General features: G+C 45.3%; 1 protein-coding gene and 1 long non-coding RNA gene across 21 annotated transcripts in view; one reads left to right on the forward strand and one right to left on the reverse strand.

The window, feature by feature from the left end:
* The window catches only part of TENM4 (teneurin transmembrane protein 4), a 1,797,006-nt gene that overhangs the window by 1,183,583 nt on the left and 598,293 nt on the right, over nucleotides 1-15,130 (forward strand). For all 20 annotated transcript variants that reach the window (XM_068266709.1, XM_068266713.1, XM_068266710.1 and 17 more), the window contains one exon: nucleotides 12,373-12,483. In XM_068266709.1, the coding sequence (XP_068122810.1) occupies nucleotides 12,373-12,483 (111 nt within the window). The remainder of the gene's footprint in view (nucleotides 1-12,372; nucleotides 12,484-15,130) is intronic.
* The window catches only part of LOC137545462 (uncharacterized), a 63,308-nt gene that overhangs the window by 6,541 nt on the left and 41,637 nt on the right, over nucleotides 1-15,130 (reverse strand). Inside the window, exon 3 of the long non-coding RNA XR_011026043.1 lies at nucleotides 12,324-12,631. This is a non-coding gene — a long non-coding RNA (uncharacterized lncRNA). The remainder of the gene's footprint in view (nucleotides 1-12,323; nucleotides 12,632-15,130) is intronic.

Raw genomic sequence — 15,130 nt, forward strand, 5'->3', positions numbered from 1 at the left:
CACTAGAGCAAGGAAGATCCGTGGTGAAACGCAGAAAGGTATGTGTTCCTGCCTGCTGCCCGCCTCCTGCACAGACACTGATTGATGCTGGAGGGGACCACAGAGGAGAGAGCCCGAGGTGAGGGAGGAGGGGGGGGGGACCGTCCCCCCTCCCTGCCGATGTGTGGCCATGGCTTTACCCTCATGTTGCGATCCCTCCAGCCCCCCAAAATGGCCCCAGGGGAGGATCGGGCCCCCCACGGGTGCAGGGGCTGCAGCCCCTATTGTTACGCCCCTGGTTTCGCCACAAGATCAGCTACACAAACCAACCTGATGATCTATTCGAGAAAAGGAAAAGTTTTCCCGTGTGAAAGGGGATATCGGCTACTGATTGGGGTGAAGTTCAATCCTGAGTTAAAGTTCCTCTTAGATGTTACTTGCCTATAGAAATGGTCAATGAAATGCAAAAATGTTCAACTTGCATGCAAATGTAACGCAAACTGTACACATGCATTTTGCATTAGATTTACATGTATAGGTGGCCATTCATCAGGCTTTTTTTGCAGGCTGATCAACCTTTACGATTTGATAATTTTATTGAATCAGAAGGTCAAAACTGAGGAAAACCGGTGCTGCAAAATGTCCACCCAATAGAAGCTACATGCTGGAAAATCTCGGTCACAAGTGCTTGATCGGGTGTGTGATGGTAACGATGTTCAATATCAGGATGATTTATGTACCCGCAGTAACCCCGCCGTTGTCCTCCAAGTGTTAAGTGCCCCTCCCATGCCCATGTGTAGTGTTTAAAAATCTCAACTGCCCACCGGTGAGATTCCTGCCCTCTTCCACCATCATTTCGCCTTGTCTGCCATTACCACGATAGCCTGAACCATGTGGCACCTAGGGCCGGATTTAGGCCAAGGCCATCTAAGGCATGGCCTTGGGCAGCACAGGAGCAAGGGCACCAAAGCAGCAGGCTGAATTTATGCAGCATTTTCAAGCTTGCAAATGCTGCAATGCAGGGAGATCAGGCGAGCGCCTGACTGCGGTACTCTGCTGCCAGCGCCGTGTGCAGTGGCCACTTGTTGCACGTTTGCATTGTGGCCGGCAGCTATGGACTTGGAGATGGAAAGGAAGAGGAAGCTTCTGCACTGGAGACGATCGGAGAAATGAGTGACACTGATGGCTGCTGCGGTGTGAAGGTGAGCTGGCTACCTATACTGAAAGGGAGGGAAGTGGGAAAAGGAGGGATTAAGGGAGTCATCTGGCTACCTATACTGGAGGGAAAGGGGGGAGGGGTCACCTAGCTACCTATACTGGTGGAGGGAGGGGTCATCAGGTTACCTATACTACAGTGAAATTGGAAGGGGTCATCTGGCGACCTATACTGAAGGGGGTGGCTGCTGGCCGGAGAGTACAAATCCGGCCCTGGTGGCACCACGTGTGCGTGTGTCATCACAAACGCCTGGTGCCACGTGGTAAATGCAAACACATCGGAGAAGCCCAGGGATTGCGCTGGTGGACAGGTGAGATTTTAAAACACTCCATATGAGTACGTTTACCCTTCCCACACTCGCCCCAGTCTGTTTGATATGTAAAAAATTAAATAATATAGCAACTGGGAAATGGCTTTTATAAACACAATGGTAGATGTGATAGCAAATGCTTTATTACACAGTGAGAAAGGAGGAACTGCTGAACTGCAATGCTGCAGCGAGCGGAGGTGGGCTGAGTCAGGTGATCTGCTGTACGCTGGGTGGGGAACTCTCCTGGCAATAAGGAGCTACTGGATGCTGCCAGGAAGGAACATTTATGGTGGCACAAAACTTTGTGTATTAGTAATTAATGCAAATTTACTATCATATGCATTACAAAATGGGGTTTAAAAACAACAAAAATTTATGGTAAAAAGGAATTTTCACAACATTTACATAGTGTCTGATTTTAAAACGGTCACATTGCATTTGAATACAATTACCATAAACTTCACAAACAACAAGCAATTCCACACCTTTTTAAATTGTAACATACTGTATAATCTACACAGGATTTTTTTGTATACCATTTTGCTGTTAATTTGTTTAATTATCTGACTATAATTTAGCTTTGCAGATTTTTGGTTTTCTGCTATATGCATGCTAGTAATTACTGTATAATGCTATTTAGAATGTATTCTTACTCATAGAAATAGGACGGTGTTACTATTCCTGTGGCCAAGCTCAAAGAGACACTGAAGCAAAAATAAATTATGATATAATGATTTGTATGTGTAGTACAGCTAAGAAATAAAACATTAGGAGCATAGACATAAGTCTAATATTGTTTCCAGTACAGGAAGAGTTAAGAAACTCCAGTTGTTATCTATGAAAAAAGCCATTGAGCTCCACGACTTTCAAAGTCAAAGAGAGCTTTGTCTTCTGAAGCGAGTTATATCAACTTTCAGTGATTGTATCTTATCTTGTTTTTCTCTGCTGAGAAGGGGTTCAAAAGTTCACTTCTGCTCTGCAAAATCATTTAGAATGCTGAGTAGTGTGTAAACTGCAAATATTAGAGAATGATGCAATGTTATATAAAAAACACTATATACCTGAAAATAAAAATATGAGAATATTTTCTTTGCTACTAATATTCTATTAATTTTCCGTACTACACAACCAATTCATTATATCATATTTTTTTTTTCTGCTTCAGTGTCTCTTTAACCTCCTTGCCAGTTATCCCGAGCTCAGCTCGGGGTAACCTGCGCAGGAGGATTTCTCAGGCCCCGCTGGGCCGATTTGCATAATTTTTTTTTATTGCACTTTGCTAGCACTTTGCTAGCTGCGTGCATATTCCGATCGCCGCCGATTCGCCGCTACCCGCCGCGCTGCCCCCCCCCTTTAGACCCCTTGCGCAGCCTGGCCAATCAGTGCCAGGCAGCGCTGAGGGGTGGATCGGGATTCCCTCTGACGTCCCGACGTCCATGACGTCATCCCGCCCCGTTGCCATGGCGACCGGGGAAGCCCAGCAGAAAATCCCATTCTGAACGGGATTTCCTGCTTACTCTGATCGCCAGAGGCGATCGGAGTGGCTGCAGGGATGCCGCTGCTCAGCAGCTATCATGTAGCGAGCCCTGGGCTCGCTACATGATTTAAAAAAAAGTGCTCTGCTGCCCCCTTGCTGCGGGAATTGGACCGGCATGGGGGTTAAAGAGGCTCCGTAGTAGCATATAGTGAAATGCAGTAAATTATTAAAAATACCCATTTTTACATTAATTATTCTGGTTTCAGCATCAGAAACATTTTCTAAATGCAGGGGCGTAGCAATCGCCCCTGCGACCCCTGCCATCGCAGGGGGGCCCAGAGGCTTGGGGGGGGGGGCCCTCCTCCTCCTCCCTCTCCTCAAACCGCAAGTGCAGCTAATTAGCAAAAGAACCTCCCAGTTGGCTCATAAAAACCTTGTGCAGAAGCGTGTGTAATTTTTTCCTGCTTCTAGATGCTGCTTAACAGCAGAACACTCTCTGCTGCCATTCGGCGCCTCCCGATCACGTGACCTGCATGGGGTTTGGGGACCAAGGAGGCCTCATGATATCAATTTTGCAGGGGGGCCCTGTTAAGTCTAGGTATACCCCTGTCTAAATGTAGATATATATTGGTATGTAACCCCACCCTCCCAGTGATGCTTAGCCTAGGCTATTTATTTATTCAGAATTCTTCTCCCAGTACATTCTCGGAGACTGGGTGTTGGAGAGTGATGGATGTGTTTTGGAAGGGTATTCCAGAGGAGGGGTGAAGCACACGAGGAATCTTGTATACGTGAATGCGAGGAGGTGATTCTAGAGGTGGACAGAAGAAGGCTGTGTGCTGATCTGAGGTTGCGGTTCGGGTGGTATCTGGAAACTTGTAAGGACCACAAATTTACTCTATTTTCCTCAGGCCAGCAGAGTTAAAGGATCCAAGTTAAAAAAACAAAAAGACCATACAGTATACTTCTATCCACTCCTGCACTGCGTCCTCCATTTCCCCCTGCTAGACTGTGTATATCCACCATCTGTCCCGTACTAAGCCCCCGAGCACAAGTGGTCTGCCTGGTATTCTAGCACTACTGCATGCGCAGTTGGCTCCCGGTTGCCGCTCTGGGCACGCTCCTGCAGCTTGATGATTGCGGGGGGGCGCTCACAGCACTATCAGTCCGCAGTTGGCTCCTGCTACCTGCGCTAGCCATGCCACTGGTGGTTCCCTGACCAGAGTGTGCATGCTCTCAGCTTTAACAGTGCTATGAGAACATGCACCACAATCGGAGAGCACAGCAACCAGGAGCCGTCTGCGCATGCACGAGTGTAAGAATATCCAGCCGACCAGTTGTTTTCAGGGCCTAGTATGGGTGGACAAACTGAGTCATGCTGGGGGGGGGGGGGGGGGGAGGAGGACACAGTCCAGGAGTGGATACCATTTTGGATGTAAGTATATACTCTTTTTGAGAACTTTTTCTTTAACTCAGATATCCTTTAAAACATTTTTTTTTTAAAAGACAGAGGTAGAACTCCGAGAAAAGTCAAAGTAAGGTAGAAACCCATTACACTTTCCCACTAAGCCTCTCACATCTGTGCATACAGCTAGAAATAATTGCACTAAAAGAGAATAGAAATCTGATTAAAATAATAAATGAGATTCTTAAATTACGTGCGAGTTCCAGCGACACTGATATCCCTGCGGAGGATCGGCGTCCTCCGATAGACCAGCGTACGCTCCTCTCCATAACGCTAGATCGCGGAAGGGGGAAGGGGGGATAGAGAGAAGAGGAAAGGACGGACGAGGTGATTAAATAAGACAATTCTAGCCTCTAGTGTTTATCTCAGCACTGCCTATTATCTGATATTTCTATCTTTAATCAATACAATTAATTACGAGTCCAGTTTTGTCACAGGGCCTCTTCTTCACAAGCGGTTTTGAAAATAATGAAATTAATAGAAGAAGAAAAGTATTGATTTGGCCACTGCTGCCGTCAGTTCCTTTGTATGCAGCGCGCAGGCCGCACGGCGGTGGAATTCTTAAAATACTGCGAGTGAGGCCCGAGGCCAGTGTCACCGGCGCTGCTGTTATCTCAAGTGATGCATTTGATGAACTGTGATGAACCTGCGCTGGGCAGCAGTCAGCAGCCTGCCCTCCAGCCAGGGTTATTTGTATAATCTCGTATACATGACCGAAACCTGAGTCCCACTTTGATCTTAAGACTTCTGGCTTAAATGCACAGCGTACCGGAATTTTAAGAAGCAGCGTTGTCTGTAACGGCGGAAACAAGTGACGGCAGAAATACACGCCATCAGAATCAAGCCACAGAACTGACCCTCTCCTAGAGGAACAGGAAAAGGGCTGTTTGGATCATGACTGTCCCTCTTTTAAAGCAGCGGGGTCAGCCATACTATGCCAGGGAAAAAAAACACATATATAAGAAGATAACTACTTGTTCTGCTTACATAGCAGATGTATTATAGTGATTTCCTCTGACTGGAGCCAATCCTGATGTAATTTCCTCCCTTACTTTTTTTTTCTCCTAGAATCTGCACTGTCAGAGGTAGCTTGCTTTGTGAACATGTGAGCACAGCAAGATCAGATTTCAGCAGCTCACTGAACTGCCCTCAGCCAATCAGTGAGAAGCGGGAATGTGGGAGGGGAGATGACAAGCTTCCCTCTCGTCGGCAATGGCAGCAATAGAACCGGTGGTTTTGGCGCACGGCGCTCATAGCTGGGCGCCGAAACCAGGTGCCCCATAGCAGCTATAAAGTGCTGCGCAGGGTGCGTAAGGGTTACTCGGGGCGTATGCCCAGGCTGACTGTGATAGGATTTGTTACCGCAGAAACATTTCTGAATAGATTGGAGTGCTTGCAATGCAGGGTGAGTTTCCAGGCTGCAACATGAACACAGTGCAGTGGGTAAATGATATTAGATTTTGTAGCTGACAATCCCTCTTTAAGAGGGAAAAAAATAAGCTATTGTAAATATGTGTTTCCATGGCTACCTGAAAAAAAGTTTCATAATGCAAGCTTTTGGGAGCTAGTCCCCTTTTCAGGCATATCCCCATTCCTCGCACCTACCCATTAAAGGGAAGGTCCAAGCTCCCTAAAAAAAAAACACTTACCTGGGGCTTCCTACAGCCGTCCTGTGCCCTCGCCGCAGCTCCGGTGCCTCCCGTTGTCCCACGCTGATAGTACAGTAATATAGTATCAGTACAATGCTGATGACGTCAGCCGGACCACGTGACCCGTGTGGTGGAGCGCAGAAAAAGCCGACCCGGAAGCCGACCTCTGCAGTGCAGGACAACGGGAAGCACCGGAGCTGCTGCGAGGGCACAGGATGGCTGCCAGGGGCTGGAGGCAGCCCCGGGTTAGTGGATTTTTTTTTTTTTATGGAGCTTGGATGTTTCCTTTAACCACTTAAGGACTGCAGTCATAAAACCCCTTAAGGACCAGAGCCTTTTTTTCCATTCGGACCACTGCAGCTTTCACGGTTTATTGCTCAGTCATACAACCTACCACCTAAATGAATTTTACCTCCTTTTCTTGTCACTAATACAGCTTTCTTTTGGTGCTATTTGATTGCTGCTGCGAGTTTTACTTTTTATTATATTCATCAAAAAAGACATGAATTTTGTCAAAAAAATGACTTTTTTAACTTTCTGTGCTGACATTTTTCAAATAAAGTAAAATTTCCTATACATTTGAGCGCGAAAGTTATTCTGCTACATGTCTTTGATAAAAAAAAAAACCATTCAGTGTATATTTATTGGATTGGGTAAAAGTTATAGCGTTTACAAACTATGGTGCAAAAAGTGAATTTTCCCATTTTCAAGCATTTCTGACTTTTCTGCGCACCTGTCAGGTTTCATGAGGGGCTAAAATTCCAGGATAGTACAAATACCCCCCCAAATGACCCCATTTTGGAAAGAAGACATCCCAAAGTATTCAGTGAGAGGCATGGTGAGTTCATTGAAGATTTTATTTTTTGTCACAAGTTAGCGGAAAATGACTCTTTGTGACAGGAAAAAAAAAAAAAAGTTTCCATTTCTTCTAACTTGCGACAAAAAAAAATGAAATCTGCCACGGACTCACTATGCTCCTCTCTGAATACCTTGAAGTGTCTACTTTCCAAAATGGGGTCATTTGTGGGGTGTGTTCACTGTCCTGGCATTTTGGGGGTTGCCTAATTGTAAGCACCCCTGTAAAGCCTAAAGATGCTCATTGGACTTTGGGCCCCTTAGCGCAGTTAGGCTGCAAAAAAGTGCCACACATGTGGTATTGCCGTACTCAGGAGAAGTAGTATAATGTGTTTTGGGGTGTATTTTTACACATACCCATGCTGGGTGGGAGAAATATCTCCGTAAATGACAATTTTTTTATTTTTTTTACACACAATTGTCAATTTATAGAGATATTTCTCCCACTCAGCATGGGTATGTGGAAAAATACACCCCAAAACACATTATACTACTTCTCCTGAGTACGGCGATACCACATGTGTGGCACTTTTTTGCACCCTAACTGCGCTAAGGGGCCCAAAGTCCAATGAGTACCTTTAGGATTTCACAGGTCATTTTGAGAAATTTCGTTTCAAGACTGCTCCTCACGGTTTAGGGCCCCTAAAATGCCAGGACAGTATAGGAATCCCACAAATTACCCCATTTTAGAAAGAAGACACCCCAAGGTATTCCATTAGGAGTATGGTGAGTTCATAGAAGATTTTTTTTTTTTGTCACAAGTTAGCGGAAATTGATTTTAATTGTTTTTTTTCACAAAGTGTCATTTTCCGCTAACTTGTGACAAAAATAAAATCTTCTATGAACTCACCATACTCCTAACGGAATACCTTGGGGTGTCTTCTTTCTAAAATGGGGTCATTTGTGGGGTTCCTATACTGCCCTGGCATTTTAAGGCCCTAAACCGTGAGGAGTAGTCTTGAAACCAAATGTCGCAAAATGACCTGTGAAATCCTAAAGGTACTCATTGGACTTTGGGCCCCTTAGCGCACTTAGGGTGCAAAAAAGTGCCACACATGTGGTACCGCCGTACTCAGGAGAAGTAGTATAATGTGTTTTGGGGTGTATTTTTACACATACAGATGCTAGGTGGGAGAAATATCTCTGTAAATGACAATTATTTGATTTTTTTTACACACAATTGTCCATTTACAGAGAGATTTCTCCCACCCAGCATGGGTATGTATAAAAATACACCCCAAAACACATTATACTACTTCTTCTGAGTACGGCGATACCACATGTGTGACACTTTTTTGCAACCTAGGTGCGCTAAGGGGCCTAACGTCCTATTCACAGGTCATTTTGAGGCATTTGGATTCTAGACTACTCCTCACGGTTTAGGGCCCCTAAAATGCCAGGGCAGTATAGGAACCCCACAAGTGACCCCATTTTAGAAAGAAGACACCCCAAGGTATTCCGTTAGGGGTATGGTGAGTTCATAGAAGATTTTATTTTTTGTCACAAGTTAGTGAAAAATGACACTTTGTGAAAAAAACAATAAAAATCCAATTTCCGCTAACTTTTGACAAAAAAAAAAATCTTCTATGAACTCATCATACACCTAACAGAATACCTTGGGGTGTCTTCTTTCTAAAATGGGGTCACTTGTGGGGTTCCTATACTGCCCTGGCATTTTACGGGCCCAAAACTGTGAGTAGTCTGGAAACCAAATTTCTCAAAATGACTGTTCAGGGGTATAAGCATCTGCAAATTTTGATGACAGGTGGTCTATGAGGAGGCAAATTTTGTGGAAACGGTCATAAGCAGGGTGGCCTCTTAGATGACAGGATGTATTGGGCCTGATCTGATGGATAGGAGTGCTAGGGGGTGACAGGAGGTGATTGATGGGTGTCTCAGGGGGCGGTTAGAGGGGAAAATAGATGCAATCAATGCACTGGGGAGGTGATCGGAAGGGGGTCTGAGGGGGATCTGAGGGTTTGGCCGAGTGATCAGGAGCCCACACGGGGCAAATTAGGGCCTGATCTGATGGGTAGGTGTGCTAGGGGGTGACAGGAGGTGATTTATGGGTGTCTCAAGGTGTGATTAGAGGGGGGAAATAGATGCAAGCAATGCACTAGCGAGGTGATCAGGGCTGGGGTCTGAGGGCGTTCTGAGGTGTGGGCGGGTGATTGGGTGCCCGCAAGGGGCAGATTAGGGTCTAATCTGATGGGTAACAGTGACAGGTGGTGATAGAGGGTGATTGATGGGTAATTAGTGGGTGTTTAGAGGAGAGAAGAGATGTAAACACTGCACTTGGGAGGTGATCTGATGTCGGATCTGCGGGCGATCTATTGGTGTGGGTGGGTGATCAGATTGCCCGCAAGGGGCAGGTTAGGGGCTGATTGATGGGTGGCAGTGACAGGGGGTGATTGATGGGTGGCAGTGACAGGGGGTGATTGATGGGTGATTGACAGGTGATCAGTGGGTTATTACAGGGAATAACAGATGTAAATATTGCACTGGCAAATTGATAAGGCGGGGGTCTGAGGGCAATCTGAGCGTGTGGGCGGGTGATTGGGTGCCCGCAAGGGTCTAATCTGATGGGTAACAGTGACAGGTGGTGATAGGGGGTGATTGATGGGTGATTGATGGGTAATTAGTGGGTGTTTAGAGGAGAGAATAGATGTAAACAATGGATTTGGGAGGCGATCTGATGTCGGATCTGCGGGCGATCTATTGGTGTGGGTGGGTGATCAGATTGCCCGCAAGGGGCAGGTTAGGGGCTGATTGATGGGTGGCAGTGACAGGGGGTGATTGATGGGTGGCAGTGACAGGGGGTGATTGACAGGTGATCAGTGGGTTATTACAGGGAAGAACGGATGTAAATAATGCACTGGCGAATCGATAAGGGGGGGGTTTGAGGGCAATCTGAGCGTGTGGGCGGGTGATTGGGTGCCCGCAAGGGTCTAATCTGATGGGTAAAAGTGACAGGTGGTGATAGGGGGTGATTGATGGGTAATTAGTGGGTGTTTAGAGGAGAGAATAGATGTAAACAATGGATTTGGGAGGTGATCTGATGTCGGATCTGCGGGCGATCTATTGGTGTGGGTGGGTGATCAGATTGCCCGCAAGGGGCAGGTTAGGGGCTGATTGATGGGTGGCAGTGACAGGGGGTGATTGACGGGTGATTGACAGGTGATTGACAGGTGATTGACAGGTGATTGACAGGTGATCAGGGGGGATAGATGCATACAGTACACAGGGGGGGGGGAGGGTCTGGGGGGGTCTGGGGAGAATCTGAGGGGTGGGGGGGTGATCAGGAGGGAGCAGGGGGCAGTTTAGGGACTAAAAAAAAAATAGCGTTGACAGGGAGTGATTGATGGGTGATTAGGGGGGTGATTGTGTGCAAACGGTGGTCTGGGGGGTGGGCAGGGGGGGGTCTGAGGGGTACTGTGGGCGATCAGGGTGCAGGGGGGGGAAGATCAGTGTGTTTGGGTGCAGACTAGGGTGGCTGCAGCCTGCCCTGGTGGTCCCTCGGACACTGGGACCACCAGGGCAGGAGGCAGCCTGTATAATACACTTTGTAAACATTACAAAGCGTATTATACGCTTCCTATCCGGCGATCGTCGGGTTAACAACCCGCCGGCGCTTCCGATTGGCCGGCGGGTTGACGTCGCGGGTGGGCGGAGCCTATTGCCGGCGGATGCGCGCGCATCCCAGCGCGCGATCCCCGGCCAGAGAGTGCCCCAGGACCTGACGCCAATCTGCGTTACGTGGTCCTGGGGCTGCCACTTTGCCGCCGCCAATATGAAGTAGGCGGTCGGCAAGTGGTTAACTGACTCCTAATGTAACCTTCCTGACTCCTAACCTCCCCCACAATGTAAACTTCTTCCTGACACTTACCCCAATCAGTAGCTGATACCCCCTTCCCCATGAAAATTTTTTACCTTTTCTCAAATTGATTATGGGAGGGGGGGGGGGGGGGGGGAGGGGTATGGCTGATGTTGTGATGAAACCCCTTCCACAGTGTGATGTCAGGACCTAGTAAAACTCCTGATCTGTGGTAGGCTTATATGGTGGCAAGATGAAAAGTGACTACTTTCTTTGTGGGCAGCAGGGTTTGCCATTATGTGTGTATATATCAGTGTATAAGCCTCAGCACAATAGTCCCTGGCCTTCCTCTTCTGCAAATGACACGGATGGATATTATTACCATCCCGCTATATATTGGCGCATGCATTGTCTTGCTCCGCGAAACCTGAAGCTATCATTTCCTCTGGCCTTATTACATTTAGCCTTGCCACGATATACAGAGCCCTTTGTGGGGAGGATAATGCCAAATATAAGCTGCTTCGCGCTATTATGATATTGTTTATGCAGCAAATGAAAAATACGGCACTTCAGCAAGTGATTATTTTGTAGAATAGCAGATGGAATGGGGACGGCAGAAATGCGCAATACAATGGCTTATCTGGTATGTGTGGCCATTGCAACATTCTGAATTCTCTTCTATGCTGGATTAAAGGGGCAGCAAGCTGAATGTGGTTTTCGTATAATGCTTGGTTCACACTGCACAAAAGGGTTGCGTTTAGCAGAAGGAAGCGGAACGGATCCCAACGGATGTGAGTCAATCCTGTGTAAAGCAGTGGGATCCATTCACATAAGTCTGTTGGTAACTAGTGATGGTCATGTCTAGGATAACTCACGGAGAAGCATGTGATCAGTTTGGTCAGGTGATAGACATGTAAGTCTCTGATTTGCTAGTCAAGGTCATGTGCTAAAGCAGGATATGATCACAGCAAATCAGAGCTTTGCAAATCCGTCAGCTGATCAAACAAATCACATGCTTCACCATGAGTTCTTCTGGACTTGATCATCACTATTCGCAATGAATCTGTTCGGTCCATTTCGACAACTGGAATGCAAGTATAGGGAGTCTGCGATAATTGCAGGTCGCTGGATCCATCAGATGCTTCACGGGTATACTGAGTAGTTAGCGGCTGCTGGCTGCATGGACTTTTTCCCGGCTGATATTGTTGAATAAACCTGCTGTGCCCTGATGAAGGGATATGTGAATCCTGAAACCTTGGCTTCTATCTGCCACAATTAAACATTACACTGGGAGTGCCGCCCTTCTCTGGTTATTCCCTGTGGACTTCTTAAGGAGCAAATCAGGCCCTCTGGGTATTCAGCCTGAGCACCCCTTCTCAAACTTTGGCCCATATCAAGGGTATGCGGAAAGCAGCAACTTTTCTTTGTGGTGTATATATATTGAAAGGTAACATTTAAAAACATTAAAATAAAAAATGTCTTGTCTAATATTTATATTCTTGTAAAGTAGATGTATATTTAAAGCTCACCTTTGGATCAGCTCCACTGATAACCTTACCTGTACTGAAGCTTCAGCACACATAACTCTGATTCTTATTCTCTTCCAGACCTGGATGACGTAGAGCTGTGCAATCCCGCTCTAGAACAATGTTTCCCGACAGCCGTCCTCGGGGACATGCAGCCGTTCCAGAACACAGAGTTTCCTCACAGGAGCCCAGGTAGAGTCACCTCTCTTAACCTATTACCAGCTTCCAAGGTATTATATCGTTTGAGATAAGTGCACTGCTTTTAACCTCCGTCGGCAGAACTTGTGCTGTAAATTATTGGAATGCTTTGATGTCTCTCTGCTAGCAGAAAATGTAGACACTGAAAGCAAAAGTCTTCTGTTATTTTCTCACACTGCCCCCTAGTGACAAGTGGCCATAAATGTGCATTACAGCAGTACTAATTAATAGCAAGGAAATGTAGCAAATAAGAAATAAAAAATGTACTGAAATAAATTGGCCTAGAGCACTTGCAAGTCTCTACATAAATAGGTTGCTTAATGGTTAAAGGATAGCTGTAGTTACAAACAGTTTGAGCTAGCATATTTAAAACTCAGAATAAGTCAGCAAAGCTCTTGTCAAGAATACTAGAGTTCTGTATTTTCTGTTCCTCTTCTCAGGTTCGGTTTAAGGCATAGGCAAACCAGGCAGATACAACTGTATAAGTGAGCACCACAGAGCTAGTCTTAGCACACTGTACTTTATGGAATTTACTATACCCAACTGCTAGTTCCATTTTTCCAATCTTAACACCTAAATGGGCACTGCTATGTCAATTATTGCTACCCTTATTGGATTTTTAGGACAATATTAAAACCTGTAAACACCCAGGCTGTACATAAACAGTAATATGTTTATAAAGTGGATGTGAACCTTTCAAAACCACTATTGCAGGTGTTTGTTATATGGGTTCAGTGAATTTGGTTCAGTGAGACGTTAACAGCCTAGTCATAATTTGTGTATCCTTTACAAATGTATTTAGAATTTTTTTTCTATGTAAGCTGTCAAATTCTTATTGGTGCCCACTAAACTAATTGATGTAGGTTATGATCTTCCTGTTTATGAGATTGGGATAGGGAGACAATGTAGGTTATGATCTTTCTGTTTACGAGATCGGGGTAGGGAGACAATGTAGGTTATGATCTTCCTGTTTACGAGATCGGGGTAGGGGGACAATGTAGGTAATGATCTTCCTGTTTATGAGTTTGGGCTACAGAGACAATGTAAGTTATGATCTTCCCGTTTACGAGATCGGGGTAGGGAGACAAAAGGTGCCTTTACTGGGGCATCAAAATGACCAAAAACAGCCCTTCCTCTTCTGTACTTTCTACAACACAGGCGGGCTAACTCTACAGATCAGGACTCCACCTTCTAACTACACCGATAGTGAACCTGTGCATGTTAATGCAGTGTTTGCCTTGTTTCCCCCAAATAATGTTGTTTGGGGCATTTTGCACACGTGATCAGGAATTCCAGGCTAGTTAATCCACAGAAAGGGTACCTTGTATTTTGGTCTCCTGCAGCCATAGAAAGGTAAAGCGGACCTAAACTCTTGCACTTTAAACAAGGAAAACAGAGAAATCCACCTTGTGTGTATTTAGAGAAAACAGCCTGTCTAATTCTCTCTTATCTGCAAGTAATCACAAGTGTAATGTGAGCTGTCATCTCTGTCTGAACTGTGCTGATGTGTGTTGAGTTGTGTGCTAATATGTAAACGCAGGAGGTTAACTCTTTCTATGTTCCCATGAAACAAGGAAGTAACTACTGTAAAGTTGTAAAGGTTCTTTAAAGGTTAATTTAAGTAGTAGAAGAAGTTCTGGGTTTAGGTCCACTTTAAAGACTTACTAGGGAAAAGCTTTGATCCAGTGGCATAAATAGAGATGAGAAACTTTGGATGTCCTGTACACCAAACAGTGGCCTGTTGTCATGTTTTCAAGCAAGCTATAGTTTGAATTTTTTTGACAGATTTTGGAAGTTGTAGCTTTTTCTTATTTCTTAACAATATTCAATTACAAAATGGCTTGTAGAACAATTCATGATTTATCAAAGACCTAAAATCTAAGGAAAATCTATTGGAAAAGAAGTCAGTTTGAGATTGTTGCTTAAAAGACCTTTAAATGGTATTCCTGGTGGTACGTCAGCATCATGTAGAGTAAATAACGTCAACTCCCAGAATCCTCTGTTTTGTTATTGTTAACCTAATTCCTTGTGCCAGGCACAACTCGCTGAGCACGGATTAATCACTATAATTTTAATTGAGTTGCTTCTGACCTATGACACTGTAACCTTTTCCATGATTGATCACTTAAAGGACCAAAGCCTAAATTATAAATTGACTTATTTAATAATATAATTAGAGATTAATTCTAAGGTATGCAAAGTTTACAGTGCTTGTCAGAATGGAATGGATCTGCGATAACATTCTGATCCGTAATCCCTTCCCCCAAGAAAAAAAAATCATGCTTTTCTCTCTCCAAAGCATTTACAAGATTTCAACTTTTTTTTAAAAGTAACTACATTTATATAAATGTAACCTTTAGCCCGAAGCAGGTAAAATGGGCGCCTGATGTATTTGGTAATTTGGTCGCCACCATGGGCCACAATACAATATGCGCTATCCTTGCATAATTTCTGGGCTCTGGATATCTGAAGGATTTGCTGCAACTACATTAAAACCACCCACAATCTTAGATCCAGGTACAGGATTTACCATAAGGCACTGTAGGCACGAGCCTACAGGCGCCTGATGATGGAAAGGCGGCTCATTTCCCTTCTCTTGTGCCTCCCTCCTGCCTTGCCTGAGCAGAGTGTAAATGTGAGG

The sequence above is a fragment of the Hyperolius riggenbachi genome, chromosome 2 (assembly GCF_040937935.1).
Source record: "Hyperolius riggenbachi isolate aHypRig1 chromosome 2, aHypRig1.pri, whole genome shotgun sequence".
Classification (NCBI taxonomy): Eukaryota; Metazoa; Chordata; class Amphibia; order Anura; family Hyperoliidae; genus Hyperolius; species Hyperolius riggenbachi.